This window comes from Hermetia illucens, chromosome 4 (assembly GCF_905115235.1).
Source record: "Hermetia illucens chromosome 4, iHerIll2.2.curated.20191125, whole genome shotgun sequence".
Lineage (NCBI taxonomy): Eukaryota > Metazoa > Arthropoda > Insecta > Diptera > Stratiomyidae > Hermetia > Hermetia illucens.
Window position 1 is genome coordinate 27,666,394 of NC_051852.1, and position 19,302 is coordinate 27,685,695.

Below are 19,302 nucleotides of genomic sequence, written 5' to 3' on the forward strand. Positions count from 1 at the left end.
CCGTATAACGGAACCAACCGCAAAGTTATGCAGAATTAGTACGTCCTGTAACCCGCAGTTTACCAGTTATGATTCCAATTTAACCACAAAAGACCATTAGACCGACCCTCTTAGGATCATAGCAAGGAAATTCCTGAATAACCATCATCAGCATGACAAAGTTATTCATCCTGGAAAGGGAGAGGTGGTTAGGTAGCAAAAAAGGGGGAGTTAGTTTACAATTCAAGAATTTCAAATCGGTTAGGATTGCTTGGTGGGGGGCATGCATCTTTTTGTTATCCATTGAGAAAGTTTAACTCCACCGGAAGAGAGGTGTTGATGCAGGATGTAAAGGGAGTTATGTATTTTCGGTTTGTAAGGATAACTTTGTAGAGAGACAATCAAGTGCTAATTTTTGAAATGTGGCCAAACTTAAATGGATCGAATGGACCAGGTAAAATCGTTTCCAGTAAATAGGTTGCAAGCGGTAAATTAATAATTTCTCGCAGGGAATTTAGAGTTTGGTAGTATACCTACGAATTGAATGCTCTGTTGACAATTTAAACAAAAAAGTATCCTTCTCCCTCACTAGTATTCAGGATGAAAACTCTTCAAAGCTCTATGGTGAATACATCAATCGGAGAAGAAGGTGTATAGAGCCCCCTACACTCAAACTCCTCAAGGATTCAAAAAATAAACGACGAAAAGGGTGGCATATTGTAGCATCCAAAAAAAGCGGGACTAACGAAAATAACAGCAATTCAACCATGACGTAAACTTCCACAATAGTAAAATTGTTCCTTTGATACGTAAGCGAAAGAAAGGAAAATATTTGTGCAGCTCCTTGACATATAGGCATGTATGACAGCACTGAAAATGGTTGCAGGTAACCTCCCGCCAGTTTCGCCAGGAAGATCTATGCATTCTTTTGCATTTTCAATTCATGCTGTCATGAAAACAAATGTGCAAATGGAGATAATATCAGACAGTTTCATCTGCAATGCCGATTTTCTATCCTCTGTTGTAATATGTAAAATTGTCTCTTTTATTATGGAGATGTTCCATTTCGCCAGGTACATCTACAGGAAGCACCGGAGAATTCCCAAACTGGTGTTCAGAAGAAAGTTATTGAAGGTTCGCTATGTTGCATGCCAGAGCAAATTGCATTAACATCCTGTGAGCATTTTAGGGCCTTTAATAAAGACACCATTTGAATTCAGTGTATCGGATCGCCATTAAAATGACCAGCCCCCACCGCTCCCGTCACTTTTGTTCTTTTCTCCGTGGAAGTCTATTATATAGCGTGCAGACTTAGTCCTGTCTAATTTTCCTCTTGTCCGGCGGCTGCATTCTCGAATGCATCAAAGTGCACTTCGCTTTCCTCAACTTGCGTTAGATACTTTCCACATGGAGTTAACTCTATTCCTGTTTTCAGGACACACAGGCATGTAGGTATCATCAACACCCTGGGAGAAACTAAGTGCGATTACCTCATAGGTCCAACGAACGAAGTCCGATTATTACCATTGATGTTTCTACGATTTTTCAGTTTCAGTATGCCTCAAGGGCCGATCATGGAAACTGAGCTTTCCATAATAGACGCGGGTCACCTCATTCGCCAGCATATTGACTGGCATTATTCCTGCATGCCGGGCTTAGGGTACTCCTTTGTAAAATTTGTCTATTATCTGCAGACTTGAAGCTCATGGAGGCTCATTAAAGTTTATGTGGACTTCTACATCACTTCACTCTTTATTCTCCTTTTCCTGTAGGCTTTGCCCCATTCATAAAAGGGGTTCTTTCGTCGTGATCGATTGCCCCATTTTTCTCTATCAAAGGCCTGATCTGGATGCAGTCGCAAGGCTTTCAAATCCCCATCCAGCGTATCAAGCAACCGTTGTTTTGGCGATATATCTGCTAAATTACATAATGGAACCAGATGGGAATATCTTTTTCTTCCAATCGGGAAGTTAAGGTGTATGTGAAGGAAGTACACGATAGTGTTCATTTCAGATGCATATGCAGGTCAATGAATATATGGTGGGTTCAAAGCCCGCTATCAAATACCAAATGCCAGAGTGAGCTTCAGGCAACACCTAGAGTATGTATCTCAAAGGTGAGCTAGTGTCATCGTGACACTTGCAAAAATGTTGCCGAATGTTGGCGGCCTGAAACAACGTCGGAGGTTACCTTCGAGCCAAAGGAAGCGCTTGCAAACTCTCAGAGAAGGAAGCAAATGAATTCGGTTTACCGACTGATGCCTTCTAGAACCACATCATATGAGACGGTACTAAGGCACATGATCCCAGTCGATATCCTCGTGAAAGAAATGAGAACGCGGGGATACGGCGAGGCGAGAATGGTATGATCACTGGCAACATAGATGCCACGACTCTACGAATGGTAGCAGAAACAAGGGGAGACTAACTACCAAATTACCCATTTCCTCACGGAAAACGGTTGCTACAGGCGGTGTCTGTATGGGTTCAACGATTTGCCGAATAGCCCTGGATGCGGTGGCACAACCAAATACGCAGATGACGTGACTTTTCATTACCCAAGGGTCAAGATGGAAAGAAGGAACCTAAACGAAAGGAGCATGAACCCCAATAATATAGTTGCGGAAATACCGAGGTCGAATGGTAACTGGCTTACGCTTCCCTTTTGAATCGTAAGAGTGCAGAGTGAGCTACTTGAGGAAGCCCGAAGGAGGAGAGTAGGAAGGATCACAAGCAGCGCCAAGAAACACTTTGAATATTTAACCGTGCACAAATGGAAAAATATGCACAGAAAGTTCCATACAAAAAGAAAACGCAAAGCTTTTTATTTCCAGCTTCCCGGCTGCCTACAATCGTATCGAGCGAATGCCGGCCGTAGCAGATTTAACCAACCCATAATTTCTGTTTGCAAATGTGAGTACTTCTAAATACCCATCAACTCAATTAGGAACTAAAATCACTGCAGAGCACCCATTTGACCTATCCTTTCTCGCATCCTCAAATATAAATTTGATAGGCAAGCGGTAGCTTCCAAACTACAATTTTTAGTAGTTTAGAGGAAGTTACAGCATGTCCATCAATTTTAGCCTAGACTACAAGTAGCGGACAAAAATCTGATCCGTCAAATATAAATAATTGCTAGGTCAGCTAAGGATGAAATTTGTGGTGGCATTAATAAAAATCATCGTTTAGCGCTGCTCAAAGAGCTAAGTGGAATCTAGACGTTAACTATTTTTTGAAGTAAAATAAAAACGTCCCACCTGCCAGTAAACGAGTTTTTCGTGCACTAATGAATTTGCAAGCCACCTACTATCGACAGAACACATGGATTAGACCTTGGCCGACCGCACGGGATAACGCGGATTGGAGTCCGAAACGCTAGCAATGAACTTTGAAAACAATTTGTGCGAGTTTCGACTACATAGTATTTTATTCTAAACTGAAGCTGCATATTTCAAACTTCTGCAAGCCTCTTTCCTACTACACACATAACCAGCAAAGAAAAAGACTGTTCTGAAGGGATCCCTTATTCTTCGAGTTTTCACAATCTCAGCAAAGACCAGATTTTACCTAATACTATCACTAAGAGCCTAAATATCCGTCAGAAACTCCCCGCAATATCGAGCACGTTTGCAAAATTGTAAACTTCTGCATGCTTTGAACCACACTGTGTGGAAGGACATCTAGGAAAGCCGACAATATTATGGGAACTATAACCATCTTCTCGAGACACAAAATTGCCGCAATTTCCCAAGCCAATGACTGTTCCGCTCGAAACGTCTCACCTTAGGGTCAAAGCTCTTACTGTACAAGACTATGATCTTGCCAGTCCTCGTGTATTCGTCGGAGACTTGGGTTCTTAGCAAGAAAAAAAAAATCTTGACCGCGTTGAGGATGGACCATTCCGTAGCCCACATAACGACGAAATCTATGGGCGATACCATGACCGTCATGTTTTGGATAAAATCCGCTTGAATAGGTTACGGTGGGCGGGCCACTTAATCCGTATGGATGCGGATGATCCAGCCCGGAATGGTAGAAAATGAAGAAGAGGCAGACCTTCCTGAGATAGAGCGATCACGTAGGTCAGGACGCCAGACAGCATTTAGGGTTATCGAATTGGTGGACCTCGGCGCAAAACCGAGATGTCTGGAGTTCCTTATTAAGGGAGGCCCAGACCGGATACCGGTTGTTGTGCCGTTGATGATGATGAACTACTTCATATGAATATAACTCAATATCAAGTTGTTTCATATCACTGCTATATCGTCAGCGGAATAGAACTCTAAGGTTTCTTGAGTAATCAAAATATTCCACAAAGATGCGCCGCATAGGATGCTCACAAATTTAATGTCGTTCTTTGATGCGATATTCGCCTTGCGCCTCAACTTTCTCTCAATCCAATTATCATCATTAACGGTGCAACAACCGGTATTCGGTCTTAGCCTGCCTAGTAAGAAACTCCGGAGATCCCGGTTTTGCCTGAGGTCTGTCAATTCAATATCCTTAAAATCTCGGGCAGGGTCTGCAACATCTTCTGTTTCTATAATAGATATTGCTCTTGTAGACTTTCGAGGCTGGACCATCCTTATCCATACGGATTAAGTTAGCCGCGGACTATAACCTATTAAGCCGGATTGTAACCACAATTAAACGGTCATGGTATACCTCATAGATTTATATATAGGCTATAGGGTCTTCCATCTTCTTGTAGGGGCTATGTCACTAAAGACCTAAGTTCTGTCTGTACAGCAAGGACTTTAATCCAATGGTGAGACATTTTAAGCCGAACAGTAACAGTAAGCTGAAATCGGTTCTATTCGCTGCCAACAACCGTGCGCGGATTTCATCGTCATACCTCTTACCCCTAAGCATGACCCTAGATAAAAGAAATATCATCGATTTCACAGCTGCATCCTCCTTTCTCTATCGTTGTCAATTGAACGGTGCAATTCGCTGTTCTTTCTTTTGTTTTTTATGATGACGCCCACCATATATTTTGCTTTGCTTTCATTAATGTGCAGCCTTACGGTTTTACCCTGCCTATGCTCTCACTTCTACCACCAATTCTACCGAGTGATGAAGTGATTTCACTGACAGAAAAAGGTATTCTACAAGGATCAACAGATCTGTCAACTCGAGAAATACACGGAATCAACCGGATCAGGCGCACAAGTTTAACCAACAAGTACGTAGTATGAAGCCTAGAATATCTCGATGCTAATCCTGTTAAGTACTTCGATGAACTTTGATTTGAGACGTTCATTAATGGATTTTGGATTTAAGACGTTCAATAATACGTTGATCACAAAAAACTCACTGAATCACAGTGTTGGAACTGGAAATCAACCGTTGCTAAGTTTAAACAAGGCGAAACGAACACAGAGAACAATGCCCCAGTGGACTCCCCAAGCAGGCTGTTACCGACGAAAACATCAAAAAAGTCCACAAAACAATTTTGGATGACTTCAAAGTGAAGCTGGTCGAGATAGCGGAGCCTCTACAGATACCAAAGGTGCCTCGCCCTCAAAGACAACTATATTGATTAATAAAATCAAATTTAATCAAAATTTCTTTTTGTTTTTGTTAGCCTACGAATTTTTCAGCTTACCTCTCTCTTATCGTCCCGAAAGTACGTGAAATTAAGCTGTCTAATGTGCTTTTCTTCCTTAAAGTGACTCAATCTAAGATACGAAAAACCCTATATACGGGAGCCAGATGGAAATATCCCCGTTTTTCCATCGAAACCTTATCTACTGCAGATATATATACATGATGACTGATGTCACCCTGACCTTTAGGGAACACCTAGAGTATGCATCCCAAAAGGCAGCTAGTTAAAAAAATGTTAGGCGATGACGGCTTTACGGTTTCTTACCAGAGCAGAGGCAAATCGTCAGACCCTGCCTCACCCCTGTCCTGGGAGCAACGTGAGAGAGAGAAGAGACAGCTAGTGCTACTGCTGCATTTACAAAAATGTTTTGGAACATTGGGGCCAAAAAAATGTCGGAGATTGCGCTTTATGCGTCATTTGTGTGGGTTGAAAGATTCGTTAAATTCCCCTCAATGCGTAGCATAGTAGAGGATGCACAGCATGTGATCTTGCATTGGCCAAACTTCGCGACGGAGAGAACTCAACGAAGCGCTGAGAAAGAAGGTGAATCTGAAAAATATAGTTGCGGAGATATTGAGGTCGAAGGAGAACTAAGCCAGTTCAGTTTCCTCCGCAACCGCAAAATTACAGAACGAGCTGCTGAAGGAAGCGCGAAAGAGGGAAGCAGAAAGGTGCAAGAATGACTAAGGTAAACTCACTCCGCTAAATAATGCCTAAGTGATGGTCTCGCGGGCCTCGGCTGGAAAGATCTGATATTTTGAATATTTAGGCATGCACAAATGAGAAATCATGCACAAAATTAAATTCCGAAGGTACCGGATCTGAGTGAGCAATTATTTATGCTTAAAAATCTCAATATTTCTAAAAGCACCTCCCCCAATAGGGAATTAAATCAATTTGAGTGCACCCGTTTCCTGTATCCTTTCTTTTTGTATCCAAAAAATACATAAATGTCAGGTCACCTAAGGAGGAAATGTACGGTGGCATCAATAAAAATCAACGTGCCGCGCTGCTCCCAAAGCTAAATGGAATTTAGACGCCAGCTATATTATTAACCTTCATACGTTCTTCTGGTCATTTCTGACCAAAATTGATTTTTCGTTGACTCTGTATTAGCTGTTTGTTATTCAATGAACTTTAAATATGGTAACTGATAATTTATTTTCTTCCTAAACATGTTAGACACCAGAGTATTTTTAAAAAATGCTCCGTTCTTGCACAGTAAAAAATGTTACGTTTAAGTTCCTTGGGTCAAAAACGACCAATCGAATGAATTTTGCGAATTCTGGGGATAAATTCCAATAGGAAAATTGTTTTCTTGTATTGCATAGCATCCTATATGTGTTGCAATGTATTTCATCATCTTATTGCACATAGCGTGCAATGTATTGCATCATCCTCGAAGGGCTATAAAAGCGCGAGGTCATTGAACAAGTGTATCATTTGGTAAATCGTTGCCGTATAGTTTAGTTGCATAAAAGCATGGACTTTATCGAAGTAGCGGAGAGTTTTAGTGACGAGGACGAGGAAGTATCCGAAATTGAAGATTATGAATCGGGCGATGAAGAAATTGAAGTTTCGGACGACGACCTTGAAGAAATTATTCTGGAAGACCTACCCGAATATTTATCTAGAGACAAAACTATACAATGGTACGAACATCCTTTCCGACATTCACGAAGAAGTACAAACCCATCACTACAACCCGGAATAACACGCTACGCCGCTTCAAGGATCTCTGATATTCAGTCATCATTCGATCTATTTCTACCACCGCAGTTGGAAACGATAATTTTGCGAAATACGAATCGGGAAGGACGTAGAGTCTTAGGAGCCACTTTTGAAGATATCGATACGCCAACTTTGCGAGCTTACATCGGACTTTTGATTCTTGCAGGAGTGTTCCGATCTAACAATGAAGCAACTGAAAGTTTGTGGGATGCTGAAATAGGACGTCCAATTTTTCGAGCCGTCATGTCGAACAAAACGTTCAAGAAGATCTCACGATTCATTCGTTTTGATGATCGGTCCACGAGGAGTAGCCGCCGGGAAACAGACAAGTTTGCACCCATCCGCGAGCTGTGGGACTCGTGGGTAGATATTTTACCAAAACTCTACAATCCGCAAAAGAATATTACCATTGACGAGCAGCTGGTTCCCTTTAGGGGCAGATGTCCTTTCAGGCAATATATGCCAATGAAACCTGCTAAATATGGAATGAAGAATTGGGTAGCTTGCGACAGCGGTACAAGCTACGTCTGGAATATACAACCTTACACCGGAAGAATAAACAATACACCAGAAAGAAATCAAGGAATGCGAGTCGTTCAAGACCTGACTGCTGGATTGAAAGGTTACAACATTACGGTAGATAATTTTTTTACATCCTATGAACTTCCACAAAAGCTCTTGAAACGAGAGATTACATCAGTTGGAACAATTCGAAAAAATAAACCTTCGATTCCGAGAGTTCTTTTGGAATCAAAGAAGTGGCCTGCACAAAGTTCGAAATTCGCATTTACCAAAGATACGACGTTGGTTACGTATGTACCAAAGAAAAATCGAAGCGTTATTTTACAGAGCACACTACATACTACTAATTCTATAAATAATAAGGAGAATAAAAAACCGCTTATCATCGAAGATTATAATGCGTCGAAAGGTGCGGTAGATACTTTGGATAAACTTGTCGCTTGCTACTCAACGAAAAGAAAAACTAAAAGATGGCCAGTAGCAGTTTTTTGCAACATTATTGATATATCGTGTTATAATGCATTTATATTGTTTACTCAGGTAGAACCGGATTGGAACAAAAGTAAACTCTACAGGCGGCGACTTTTTTTGGAGCAGCTCGGTCGCGCACTGGTGAATCCATATATGCAGATGAGGAAGTCTCTTCCTAGAGCCTTAGCGTCTGCAGACATTGTATTGAAAAGCAGAAATTTAACTGATGACACCAATAACACTACAACAACAAAAGAGGAATCTGCCAAAAGAGGACGATGCAAATTTTGCCCTAAAGACATAAAAACCTCATTTACTTGTAACAATTGTAAAAGGTATGTGTGCAAGCGACACTTTATTGTAAAGTGCAAAGACTGTTAAAACAATATAATGTTTTGAATACTAATAAAAATTATTATCGTTTCTTGAATTTTTTTCATGATTTCTTTACATTTTCTTCATGTGGTCAAAAATGACCATAGGACCTTCAACGCTAGTTGAAAAGAGGGTCGTATGAAGGTTAAGTGAGATAAAAGTGGCCAATCCGCCAGCAAACGGGTGTTTCGTGCACTGGTGGATTTAAGAGGCGGCTACTATAGACAGAACACATGGATCAAACCTTGGCCGATCGAACTAACCAGCACGGGATAACGAGAATTGAAGTCCGAAATGGTGGCAATGAACTTTGAAAACAATTTATACGGATTTCGACTACATAGGATTTTAATCTAAACTGAAAACCTCGTTCGCACTATACACACAGCCAGCAAAGACAAAAACCTCTTCTCAAGAGATCCCCTTTTTCCCAATTTTTACAATCCCAGCGGATGCCATTTTACCTAATACAAGCACTAATGGCCTAAATGCTCGGACGATCCTACCTACTTAAAAATCGAAAACTCTCCGCAACATCGAGGGCATTTGCAGAATGGTACATTTCTGCATGCTTAGAATCAGACTGTGTGGAAGTCCTAGGACATCTAGGAATACCATTTAGGATTAAGGTATTGCACCTGCAAACGATATTACAATTTATTTGATATCCCGAGCCAATGGCTCATAGTTTACCTTCGTCCCCACGTATTTCCGTTCAATGTAGGTATTATGGGCAGAGCAACCCGTCTTGTCAACTAGCACCATATTAAGTCTGTTATGGCGATCATTTATACCTTCCCGCTCCTAAAACATGCTCTAAGCTGACTATCACTTGCGACTCTAACGTCTCTAACGCCGCACCACACATTCCGCTCTGGCCGTTTTCCCCTCACTCTTTCATTATGAGCGGGTGGCGACCACCCCTTCCTGAATCATCATCAACGGCGCAACACCGGTATCCGGTCTAGGCCTAGGCCTGAATCATCATCATCATCAACGGCGCAACAACCGGTATCCGGTCTAGGCCTGCCTTAATAAGGAACTCCAAACATCTCGGTTTTGCGCCGAGGTCCACCAATTCGATATCCCTAAAAGCTGTCTGGCGTCCTGACCTACGCCATCGCTCCATCTTAGGCAGGGTCTGCCTCGTCTTCTTCTGAATGGCACATATAAATTGCTCCGTCTCAGCAAAGTGCTTCCCAACACACTGCCATCTGTTCAGTTAAGTGGAGTCAACTCATAACCTGCCCCAGAAATAGCCGCATCCAAGGGACTTGATGTAAAAATAAGCGCGTAGTGAGTCGACTTAGCGGTGATGTTGGTGTGTTAGTGGTAGTTATTTCAACCCCAGCTTCAGACATTGCGAGAGTTCAGACAGCAGAGTATCATCATGTCACCAAGTCGAGCATGGATTGCTTGCAGAATGCCAAGATATTTATAGAAGTTTGTTTCGGTCATAGCTTGGATCTGGATATCTACTATTCGTAATTGGCCTCTAACGTGAACATCAGCAGCAACATACAATTTGATGTCATCTAAGTATTTTACTGGAAGACCATGACCCTCTAGCATCGTTCAGTAAACATGAAAGGGGTTTCAGTGCCATACAGGACCAAAGAGGACTTAACAAATATCCCTGGACTATGCCTCTCCAAATAGACTCTAAGGCGTCGATGCTGTCAGATAAACGTACTGACAACTTCACTAGTTGCCGACCAATGCGATACAAACGGCGACTAGGCGGGTGTGCGGGACGCTGTCAAAAGTCTAAGCATAATCGATATAGATTTTTAACTCAAATTCCCGTTTCTTCAATTACCGGGTCGATAATGAGCTGCTGTTTGCCACACCTTGATGCAACCACCCTGCTTCTCGGAAAGAATGTTGGTCTCGAGGTGCGCATTGAATTTTCCACCAATATGGACGTTATGAATTTGTAGAGTATTCGTAAGCAAGTAATCGGCCTTGTCTGCGGAATCCTGTGTCATGTCCTTTTCAGGGGCAATGTAGGTAACCTCCACAATGAGGAAGGGTGGATATTCCTCAGGCCGACAATGACCTATTTTATGCCATATGCCAACTAATCCCGTATACTGGTGAATTTTTTAAACCAGATCTCTTGAACTGTTTACAGTTCGTCGGACCTCCCTTTCTCGCCACCCCTCGTTTTCCGTACGCAAGACACTTTTGCCCCATTATCTTCAGGCTTCATTTCCTAGCGGATTTCACTGAGGGCTACCGTTTTGTCCATGTTCGTCTGCAAAAGGATTCTTTCTTCGTTAGGAACGTTACAGACAACATACGATTCACCACTGTGTAAACTGAAATATCAAAATTCTAACATTCCGAACTGATCTTTCCCGTCTAGTAATAATCGTATCTAGAGGCGCGCAGTAAGCGTTAGATGTAGAAATTCAAAAGGATACTTGTTATATGAAATCAATTGCGATCATCCTACAGCAGATCTTTTATTACTCTTTCGACTATAACAAACGCGAAGGGGACCTATAATAGGCTTCCAGTTTTTTTTTAAGAAATTGAAGTTAGGCCTCTCCTCTTCCGATGGCCCGATGCTTGAGGGGGTAGGCCGCCAGCCTTCTAATTTCGCTGCTCTGGATTCGAACCCCAGCTGTCATGGGTATCTGTATTCGTCTTGTTTTTGTTTCGCTGTTGGGAGTTTGCCACTGGTACTGCGTTTATCGTGATGATAGTGAAACTGAAGCACAATCTGACTTTGTGGGAACACTATACCCCACCAATAAGCTAACAAGAAACACTATCTCCTCCTTAACATTTTTTTCTTATAATGATTTAATCCTGGGAATGGTCTTCAGCAGAAAGTTGTTCTTAGGAAAGGCAAACAAAGCAAACAAAGTTTGCTACCTCAACATTGCTTCCCATAATGAGATAGAGATATTTTCAACCCTTGGACGTGATTTCTTCAACTATTATACAGCTGGAGAACCGACACTAAACTCATGTCCTTCAATCAATCACCTTTTCTTATCAGTCTATTCCCGGTGGGCTTTCAATTTCGTAAGAGGTCTCGCTATCAAACTCATTGACCATTTTATTTCCACTTTCCTACTTGAAGTAATTTAGGTACTCGCATGGTGCACTATCCAAAGATTTCTTCTCCCCAAACCTCATGCATGAGCGCATATGAGCTCATGTGCATATGTTCACCACCATATGGAGTTGTTGTACACAAATTATGAAATTGAGTCACGTCATGAACGGTCATCCGTCTCGTTTTTCTGTACAATCGATTTTATGAATTGAAATAAAGATTGAATGAGAGGCATGTACTCGTCAATTACACATGTGAAGTAGGGGTGCATGCGAGGGCGTTAGTTTAAAAAAAATTTGAAGTATCGAAATGTCGGATAAGGTGGAACTCCATACATTTATTTGTTGTTATAAAACTTTCGCTAGATTGAATCACTTTAGATCTTTCATTTATAATTTATAATTTAATCTGACTATTTAGAAAGTAATGTCCAGTCTCGCTTAGTTTGCGAATTACTGAACCAAACAACTAGAAATTTTTGTGGATTATCCAAGATATGATATTTTGAGCATCTCGTTTATCCCATTATTGTGTGTTTAAATGGGGAGGCGAAAATTGATTTCCGATAAAATCACAGTCCCAGGGCTTGATTCTTAAAAGTGTTTGGTTGCAAACAAGACCTTATTAAAATCGGTTCAATGTCGTTCAAACGAAGGTACCAGCCACCCTGCGCCGCGCTCGTAATCTGAAAGTGGTAGTGGATAGGCGACACTTTAGGGAGAGGCAACAATTGTATTGTTGGCTACACTATGCAATGGAATCCTCCCAAGATAGCCGACGAGTGGGTCGCCTAAGGGCACTTCGCATAGAACTGCAGAGGAAGTACAGGCGTCTTGGGAAGTCCTGGAGGGGAGCTCAAGTAACCGGGAACGATGGCTTGTAGGTGTCGTTGACGCGCTATACTCCGCTAAGGGGTAAATGGCAACCATATATATATTTATACAATGTATATAAAACACCAAACTGTTTTACAACCTCAACATTCTCGGGATAATCATCTAAAAGCCAGAGAAAGAGGTTTTTGAACTATTGTTTGATAGTCTTTTTTTAAGGGTTTTGTGTAAAACAAAACCTAATTAAATTCAGTTTACTTGCCGAAAGTTATAATTTCTTTTACGGATCCATTCTCAGAAACTACTCAACCCAAACATCTGAAAAAAAAAAAACAATAAGAGGCACTACATGGTGCTTAGGCTCCGAAATACCTCTATAGCAATATCTCTTTAAATAAAGTTAATAATAATTTTTCGTAATTGACTACCCCCTTAAGACTATAACATAGAGCATAATCTTAACGAGTTTGGTAGAAATCTCACTGTTACTAACGAAGCTTTGAATGTCAGTATTACGCGAAAGTGGATATTCTCACCTAATATGAGCATATATTACGTGCTAGGTAGTAATGGGACAAATATTTTTTGTAAAAGAAATACATTAAACCGTCATACTTGAAGCTTTTAGTTTCCGGTTTAGCGTCTTGTTCAGGGTTAGACCCAAAACACTGAGGGAAAATGATATTGTTTGAACAGATTTGTTCGCGTTTTCGTTAACGTTTACTCCTTTCTACCAGAACCAAAACTTAACACCTTACAAGGATGCTGTACCTCCTGCTCCACTGGCGTCATCATACGGTACCTCTCAACTAGCTTCCAAAGCCTTGGCTACACAGGAAGTTTTAGCTGTTTATGGACAATCCCCTTTTGTTGCCGACCCGGATCACTAAAATACGGCTTTAGTTTGGACTTTGTGCCAAATATCAAGAAGAATCTATTCCTCTCGCGGCTTGTCTCAATGCGTTATTTCACCAGGGCTAGTTTTAGCTAAGAGGCAGAAGTTTACTCGTTTTTCAACTTTTAAGGGCCTTTAAAGGTCTGCTTTATCTCGTTGATTGGTGGACAGCGTTCCAAAATTATGGGTGAGAAACATAAGAAAACATTCAGATTTTTCCTGTTGAGCTCACGATTGCCTCTCAGATTTATATCATTAAGATCGACTTCTTTTTTTTTTGTTTTGTTTTTCATCATCAACGGCGCAACAACCGGTATCCGGTCTAGGCCTGCCTTAATAAGGGAATGCAGACATCCCAGTTTTGCGCCGAGGTCCACCAATTCGATGTCCCTAAAAGCTGTCTGGCGTCCTGACCTACGCCATCGCTCCATCTTAGGCAGGGTCTGCCTCGTCTTCTTTTTCTACCATTGATATTGCCCTTATAGACTTTCCGGGTGGGATCATCCTCATCCATACGGATTAAGTGACCCGCCCACCGTAACCTATTAAGCCGGATTTTATCCACAACCGGACGGTCATGGTATCGCTCATAGATTTCGTCATTGTGTAGGCTACGGAATCGTCCATCCTCATGTAGGGGGCCAAAAATTCTTCGGAGGATTCTTCTCTCGAACGCGGTCAAGAGTTCGCAATTTTTCTTGCTAAGAACCCAAGTTTCGGAGGAATACATGAGGACTGGCAAGATCATAGTCTAGTACAGTAAGAGCTTTAACCCTATGGTGAGACAACAACCGTGCGCGGATTTCATCATCGTAGCTGTTATCGGTTGTGATTTTCGACCCTAGATAGGAGAAATTATCAACGGTCTCAAAGTTGTATTCCCCTATCCTTATTCTTCTTCGTGTTTGACCAGTGCGGTTTGATGTTGTTGGTTGATTCGTCTTCGGTGCTGACGTTGCCACCATATATTTTGTCTTGTCTTCATTGATGTGCAGCCCAAGATCTCGCACCAATCGCCGCCTGCTCGATCTGGATGAAGGCAGTTTGTACGTCTCGGGTGGTTCTTTACATGATGTCGATATCGTTAGCAGAGGTCAGTAGTTAGGTGAGCTTAAAGAGGATCGTACCTTTTGCATTTACCACACCATCACGGATCACTTCCTCGAGGGCCACGTTAATGAGGACGCATGATAGGGCATCCCCTTGTCGTAGACCGTTGTTGATGTCGAATGGTCTTGACAATGATCCTACTGCTTTTATCTGGCCTCGCATATTGGTCAGGGTCAGCCTAGTCAGTCTTATCAATTCCGTCGGGATACCGAATTCTCTCATGGCTGTGTACAGTTTTACCCTGGCTATGCTATCAAGGGCGGCTTTAAAGTCGATGAACAGATGGTGCAACTGTTGTCCATATTCCAACAGTTTTTCATCGCTTGCCGCAGAGAGAAAATCAGATCTGTTGCTGATTTGCCTGGAGTGAAGCCTCTTTGGTATGGGCCAATGATTTTCTGAGCATATGGGGTTATGCGGCCTAGCAAGATAGTGGAGAATATCTTGTAGATGGTACGTGATACCTCTATAATTGCTGCACTGTGTGATATCTCCCTTCTTATGTATAAGACAGATAATGTCTCGTTGCCAATCGTCAGACATTGATTCGCTCTCCCATACCTTGAGTACAAGTTGATGAACCACTTGGTGTAACTGGTCGCCTCCATATTTAACCAATTCGGCTGTAATTCCATCGGCTCCTGGCGACTTATGATTTTTTAGCCGATGAATTGCACGGACTGTTTTTCCTAAATTTGGTGTTGGCAGTATTTGTTCGTCGTCTTCAGTTGGCGGGACCTCCAAATCGCTGATGTTCTGGTTGTTCATTAGCTCATCAAAGTATTCAACCCATCGCTCCAATATGCCCATTCTGTCGGAAATCAGATTTCCCTCTTTATCTCGGCAGGATGAGCATCGAGGTCTATAAGGCTTCATCCTGCTGACTTGTTGGTAAAACTTGCGCGCCTGGTGCGGTTGCTCCCTGTACTTTTCTAGTTCACAGACTTGTTGGTTCTCTCAGGCTTCCTTTTTCCGTCTGTGAAGTCGCTTCTCCGCTCGACGGAGTTCGTGATAAGTCTCTGCGCGTGTCTGCGTTCTTTGAGAATGCAACATTACTCGGTATGCGGCATTCTTCCGTTCCGTTGCTAGCTTACATTCATCGTCAAACCAGCCGTTCCGACTCCTTTAGCGGCTGGGGCCAAGTATGTTTGTGGCCGTATTCATGATAACGTTCTTCAGGTGATTGTGAAGATCATTTGTTGATGCTTCATCTCCAGGTCCTCTGTTGACTGCGGTTATTGCGGCATCCATTTCCCTCTTATAGGTGTCGCGGAGGGTTGTGTTGTGGATGGCTTCAGTATTCACTCTCACCTGATTGTCAGAGGGGATTCTAGGTGGTATTGTTATTCGAGCTCGGAGCACCATGCCAACGAGATAGTGATCCGAGTCCATATTGGCCCCCCTATATGTTCTGACATTCATCAAGGCTGAGAGGTGGCGGCGTTCGATCAACCGCAGTCCGTTATCATTTGTTTTTTCGTGTAAGCTATGGGAGCCAACGTATCGCCTGAATACGGCCTCCTTCCCTACTTGGCTGTTAAAATTCCCAAGTATGATTTTGATATCATATCTGGGACAGGCTTCGAGGGTTCGTTCTACTGCCTCGTAGAAGGTATTCTTCTCCGACTCTGCAGTCTCCTCTGTAGGGGCGTGAACGTGTATGAGGCTTTTATTTCTAAACTTGCCTCGCAAGCGCAGAGTGTATAGCTGTTCGCTTATGTTTTCAAAGCCGATAACAGCAGGTTTCGTTTTTTCGCTGACTAAGAAACCTAGAAAATTTTAAGGGCCTTTAAAGGTCTGCTTTGTCTCGTTGATTGGTGAACAGCGTTCCAAAATTGTGGGTGAGAAACATGAGCCTACATTCAGATTTTCCCCGGTGAGCTCAGGATTGCCTCTCAGGTTTATATCATTAAGATCGATTTTTTTTTTGTTTTTGGTCATTTAAAAATTTGTGGGCAATAGTTTTGAAAAGGGAACTTTAAAAATAATACTTGCAAGAGACTTTGCGCTGCATACTAAATAATTATTGTATCCCCTTACTGCTTATAGTATACCTATAAACTATGGTATGACGTTTAAGCCAACGACCTACTAGAATTTTATTATGTTCCCAACTTCCAAGTGTTTCGCCCAGGCCCAGGCACTTTACACAAGGGCCAGACATTATCCTAGAACATTCCTCACAGAATCTACACATAGCCCTAGCTTCTATAGGTTATAGTTTAGTCTGTAGTGATCAGCGAGTATTCCGCCTTGCGGGCTGATCTACTCTGCTCTCCGCTTTGTTGGCTCTCATGCCAAAGGCTTAGATCTGCCCTGAGCCTTCTTAAAGTTTCAGGCCTACTTTCAGATTGCGCAGATACCATCTAGCATCTGAGACCTGCCTCCTTCCTGACGTCCCTCCTTCATAGTAGTCTTCATAGTAGGCCAATGTTGATCTTGGCTCCATTGCTTGTCTTTCCAACTTCTCTTTTCTTCGGTGTAGTCATCTGGCTCCCAATGTTATGGAGATGCACCTCCGTTTGATGAGCTAGTTTGTGTCCAATACGGGGTGTCTGTTGTTTGATTTCTTGGTTTGTATCATTGCAGTAATTTATTAAACAAATGCCATGTTCCGTTTAGTTGTTTCTTTCTTCTCATAAAAAAAACACCACTGAAGAAGGGAACAATTGATTACCGACGTGCAGTGTTCGTTCAATAAATTAGTTTCGAGCCGAAACCTTAATCTTATCATTTGAAGTATTGGCAATTACCATAAATCACTGCAAAATTCCAAATATGATTTTATTCCTAGTCTCCCAGGATATTTCCTCAACTGGGTGCTTATCCACCACGAAGATGGAACATCACCCGAAACGGATAACTGATTTCCCGTTACTTTGGGCTCTAGCATTATTGACCTCGTAATGCATTTATCAAACTTCAGCTCCCTTCTTTTCGATAACATTGAGTACGAATTTCACAGAACTTTATTTAGGAAGATGCTGTTTTCTCAGTTTGTTGCGTTGACTCGATGGGCGTAGAAAACGAGGGTTACAAGGACCAGGGATTTTCTAATGGGTGCGAAATAGTAGTTTCAATAAAAAAATTGGTAGTGCCCGCATAATTTTCGCATCAGACCTGTATAGTAAATTCCACAGGCTCCGTTTTGCGTGTCTGACCCCTCCAATCAGAGTGGATGTTTAAGAAAGATATGTCTTAATGTTACTTAAGAGAATATCTCATATCTCTTTTTTTCAAAACTCAATAAAAACTATTGTATGCATCGGAAAATATTTATTTATTTTTTATAATGTAGGTACATGTCTAAAGTTTTTATTTACATTGTTTTGAAGATCAAATCTGTTAGGTGACGTCCCCCATTCTCCATACATTGCGTAAACCGATTTCTGGCGTTTGTCATGACTCTTGTTAGCATAGCAGGTGTTATGTTGGCAATTTCTTCTTGGATGTTGGTCTTCAAATCTTGTAGGGTTCTTGGACGGTTCACATAAACACGGGATTTCAAAAAACCGCATAGAAAAAAATCACAAGGGGACAGATCGGGAGAGCGTGCCCGCCATTCCAAATCGCCTCTAATTGAGATAAGGCACTCTGGAAAGTGTTCCCTCAAAACAGCCATCGATGCTCTTGAAGTGTGTGCTGTTGCACCGTCTTCTTGGAACCAAGTGTCCCCCAAATCCAAATTTTCTAGCCGTGGGAAGAAAAATTCTGTAGCATGTTTACATACCGGTCCGAATTTACTGTCACTGTAACCTCATTTTCCTCGAAAAACCAGGGATCAATAATTCCAGCTGAGGAAATTGCACACCACACTGTGACTTTGGGTGAATGCAAAGGCTTTTGATGCAATTCTCGAGGGTTGGTGTCAGCCCAGTAGCGCATGATTTGTTTGTTAACCGACCCACACACGACCCCAACCGACCCACACGACCTGCTTGAAAAGTAAACCTCAACGGCAAAGGCACGCTCCTCACCATTCCAACGCATGATGGCGACTGAACCGTGTCGGGACAAAACTTTACAGTATCCCCTCTTGAACGAGACCACTAGCGCTCCGCTATGACATCAACTAACTGAGTGGCGCGCATTTTAAAAAAGGAAGTTATGCTGCTGCACCCTGTATAATTAATGGAAAACTCGTCAGGAAAATATCCATGTTCAATGCTGATTGCTTCTTAATACTACATAGACAAATTTATATTTATTGCACTTTAAAATATATGCTCATTCAAATGCTGTTCAATGTACTTCCTTTCTATAGGAAGCAAAATACGAGTACCTGCACCGAAGATTGCACAGGTAGGTAATATTGATAAGCAAAATATATTCGATCGGTGCACTTTGCAAATTTAGTTTAGTAACAATCAAAAATCGTTTTCTTCTAAGCCTGAAGAACTGTATTCGGAATATTGGGAAGAAGTGTTGATTCCCACGTGCATTTAATTAAATAGTCAAATCGAGGCAATCATCTGGATACTCAAAATAATGTGTTTCCTCAAGTATCTAAACCCAACTCAATAGTACGTCATTTCCTCAGTTAGATGCTTCCACTATCGATGCATTAAAATGGCTCCTCCGCCCCTAACTGTATTTCAATGCGCTTTTATTTGTTTACATGTGAAGCGCTTTCATCAGATGCTTCTGAGTGGAGTCTTGAGAGCGCTAAGCATTACGAAATTTCCAAGACGGTTGCTCACTAA

The 19,302-nt window shown here is 41.9% G+C and overlaps 1 protein-coding gene across 1 annotated transcript; it reads left to right on the forward strand.

Moving 5' to 3' along the window:
* Window positions 1–7,074: 7,074 nt before the first annotated feature.
* On the forward strand, window positions 7,075–17,466 carry LOC119653407 (piggyBac transposable element-derived protein 4-like). The gene is made up of 3 exons (XM_038057972.1): window positions 7,075–7,122; window positions 7,372–8,651; window positions 17,394–17,466. The coding sequence occupies exons 1-3, from the start codon at window positions 7,075–7,077 to the stop codon at window positions 17,464–17,466; spliced, it is 1,401 nt and encodes a 466-aa protein (XP_037913900.1).
* Window positions 17,467–19,302: the final 1,836 nt, after the last annotated feature.

Excerpts from the sequence above, each read along its gene's own strand:
- LOC119653407 (XM_038057972.1), top strand. The coding sequence starts at position 7,075 with ATGGACTTTATCGAAGTAGCGGAGAGTTTTAGTGACGAGGACGAGGAA. Across the intron at positions 7,123-7,371 it reads TTAGTGACGAGGACGAGGAA|TTGGAAACGATAATTTTGCG; the intron begins GTATCCGAAATT and ends CTACCACCGCAG. Across the intron at positions 8,652-17,393 it reads ACTTGTAACAATTGTAAAAG|TCTCCCAGGATATTTCCTCA; the intron begins GTATGTGTGCAA and ends TTTTATTCCTAG.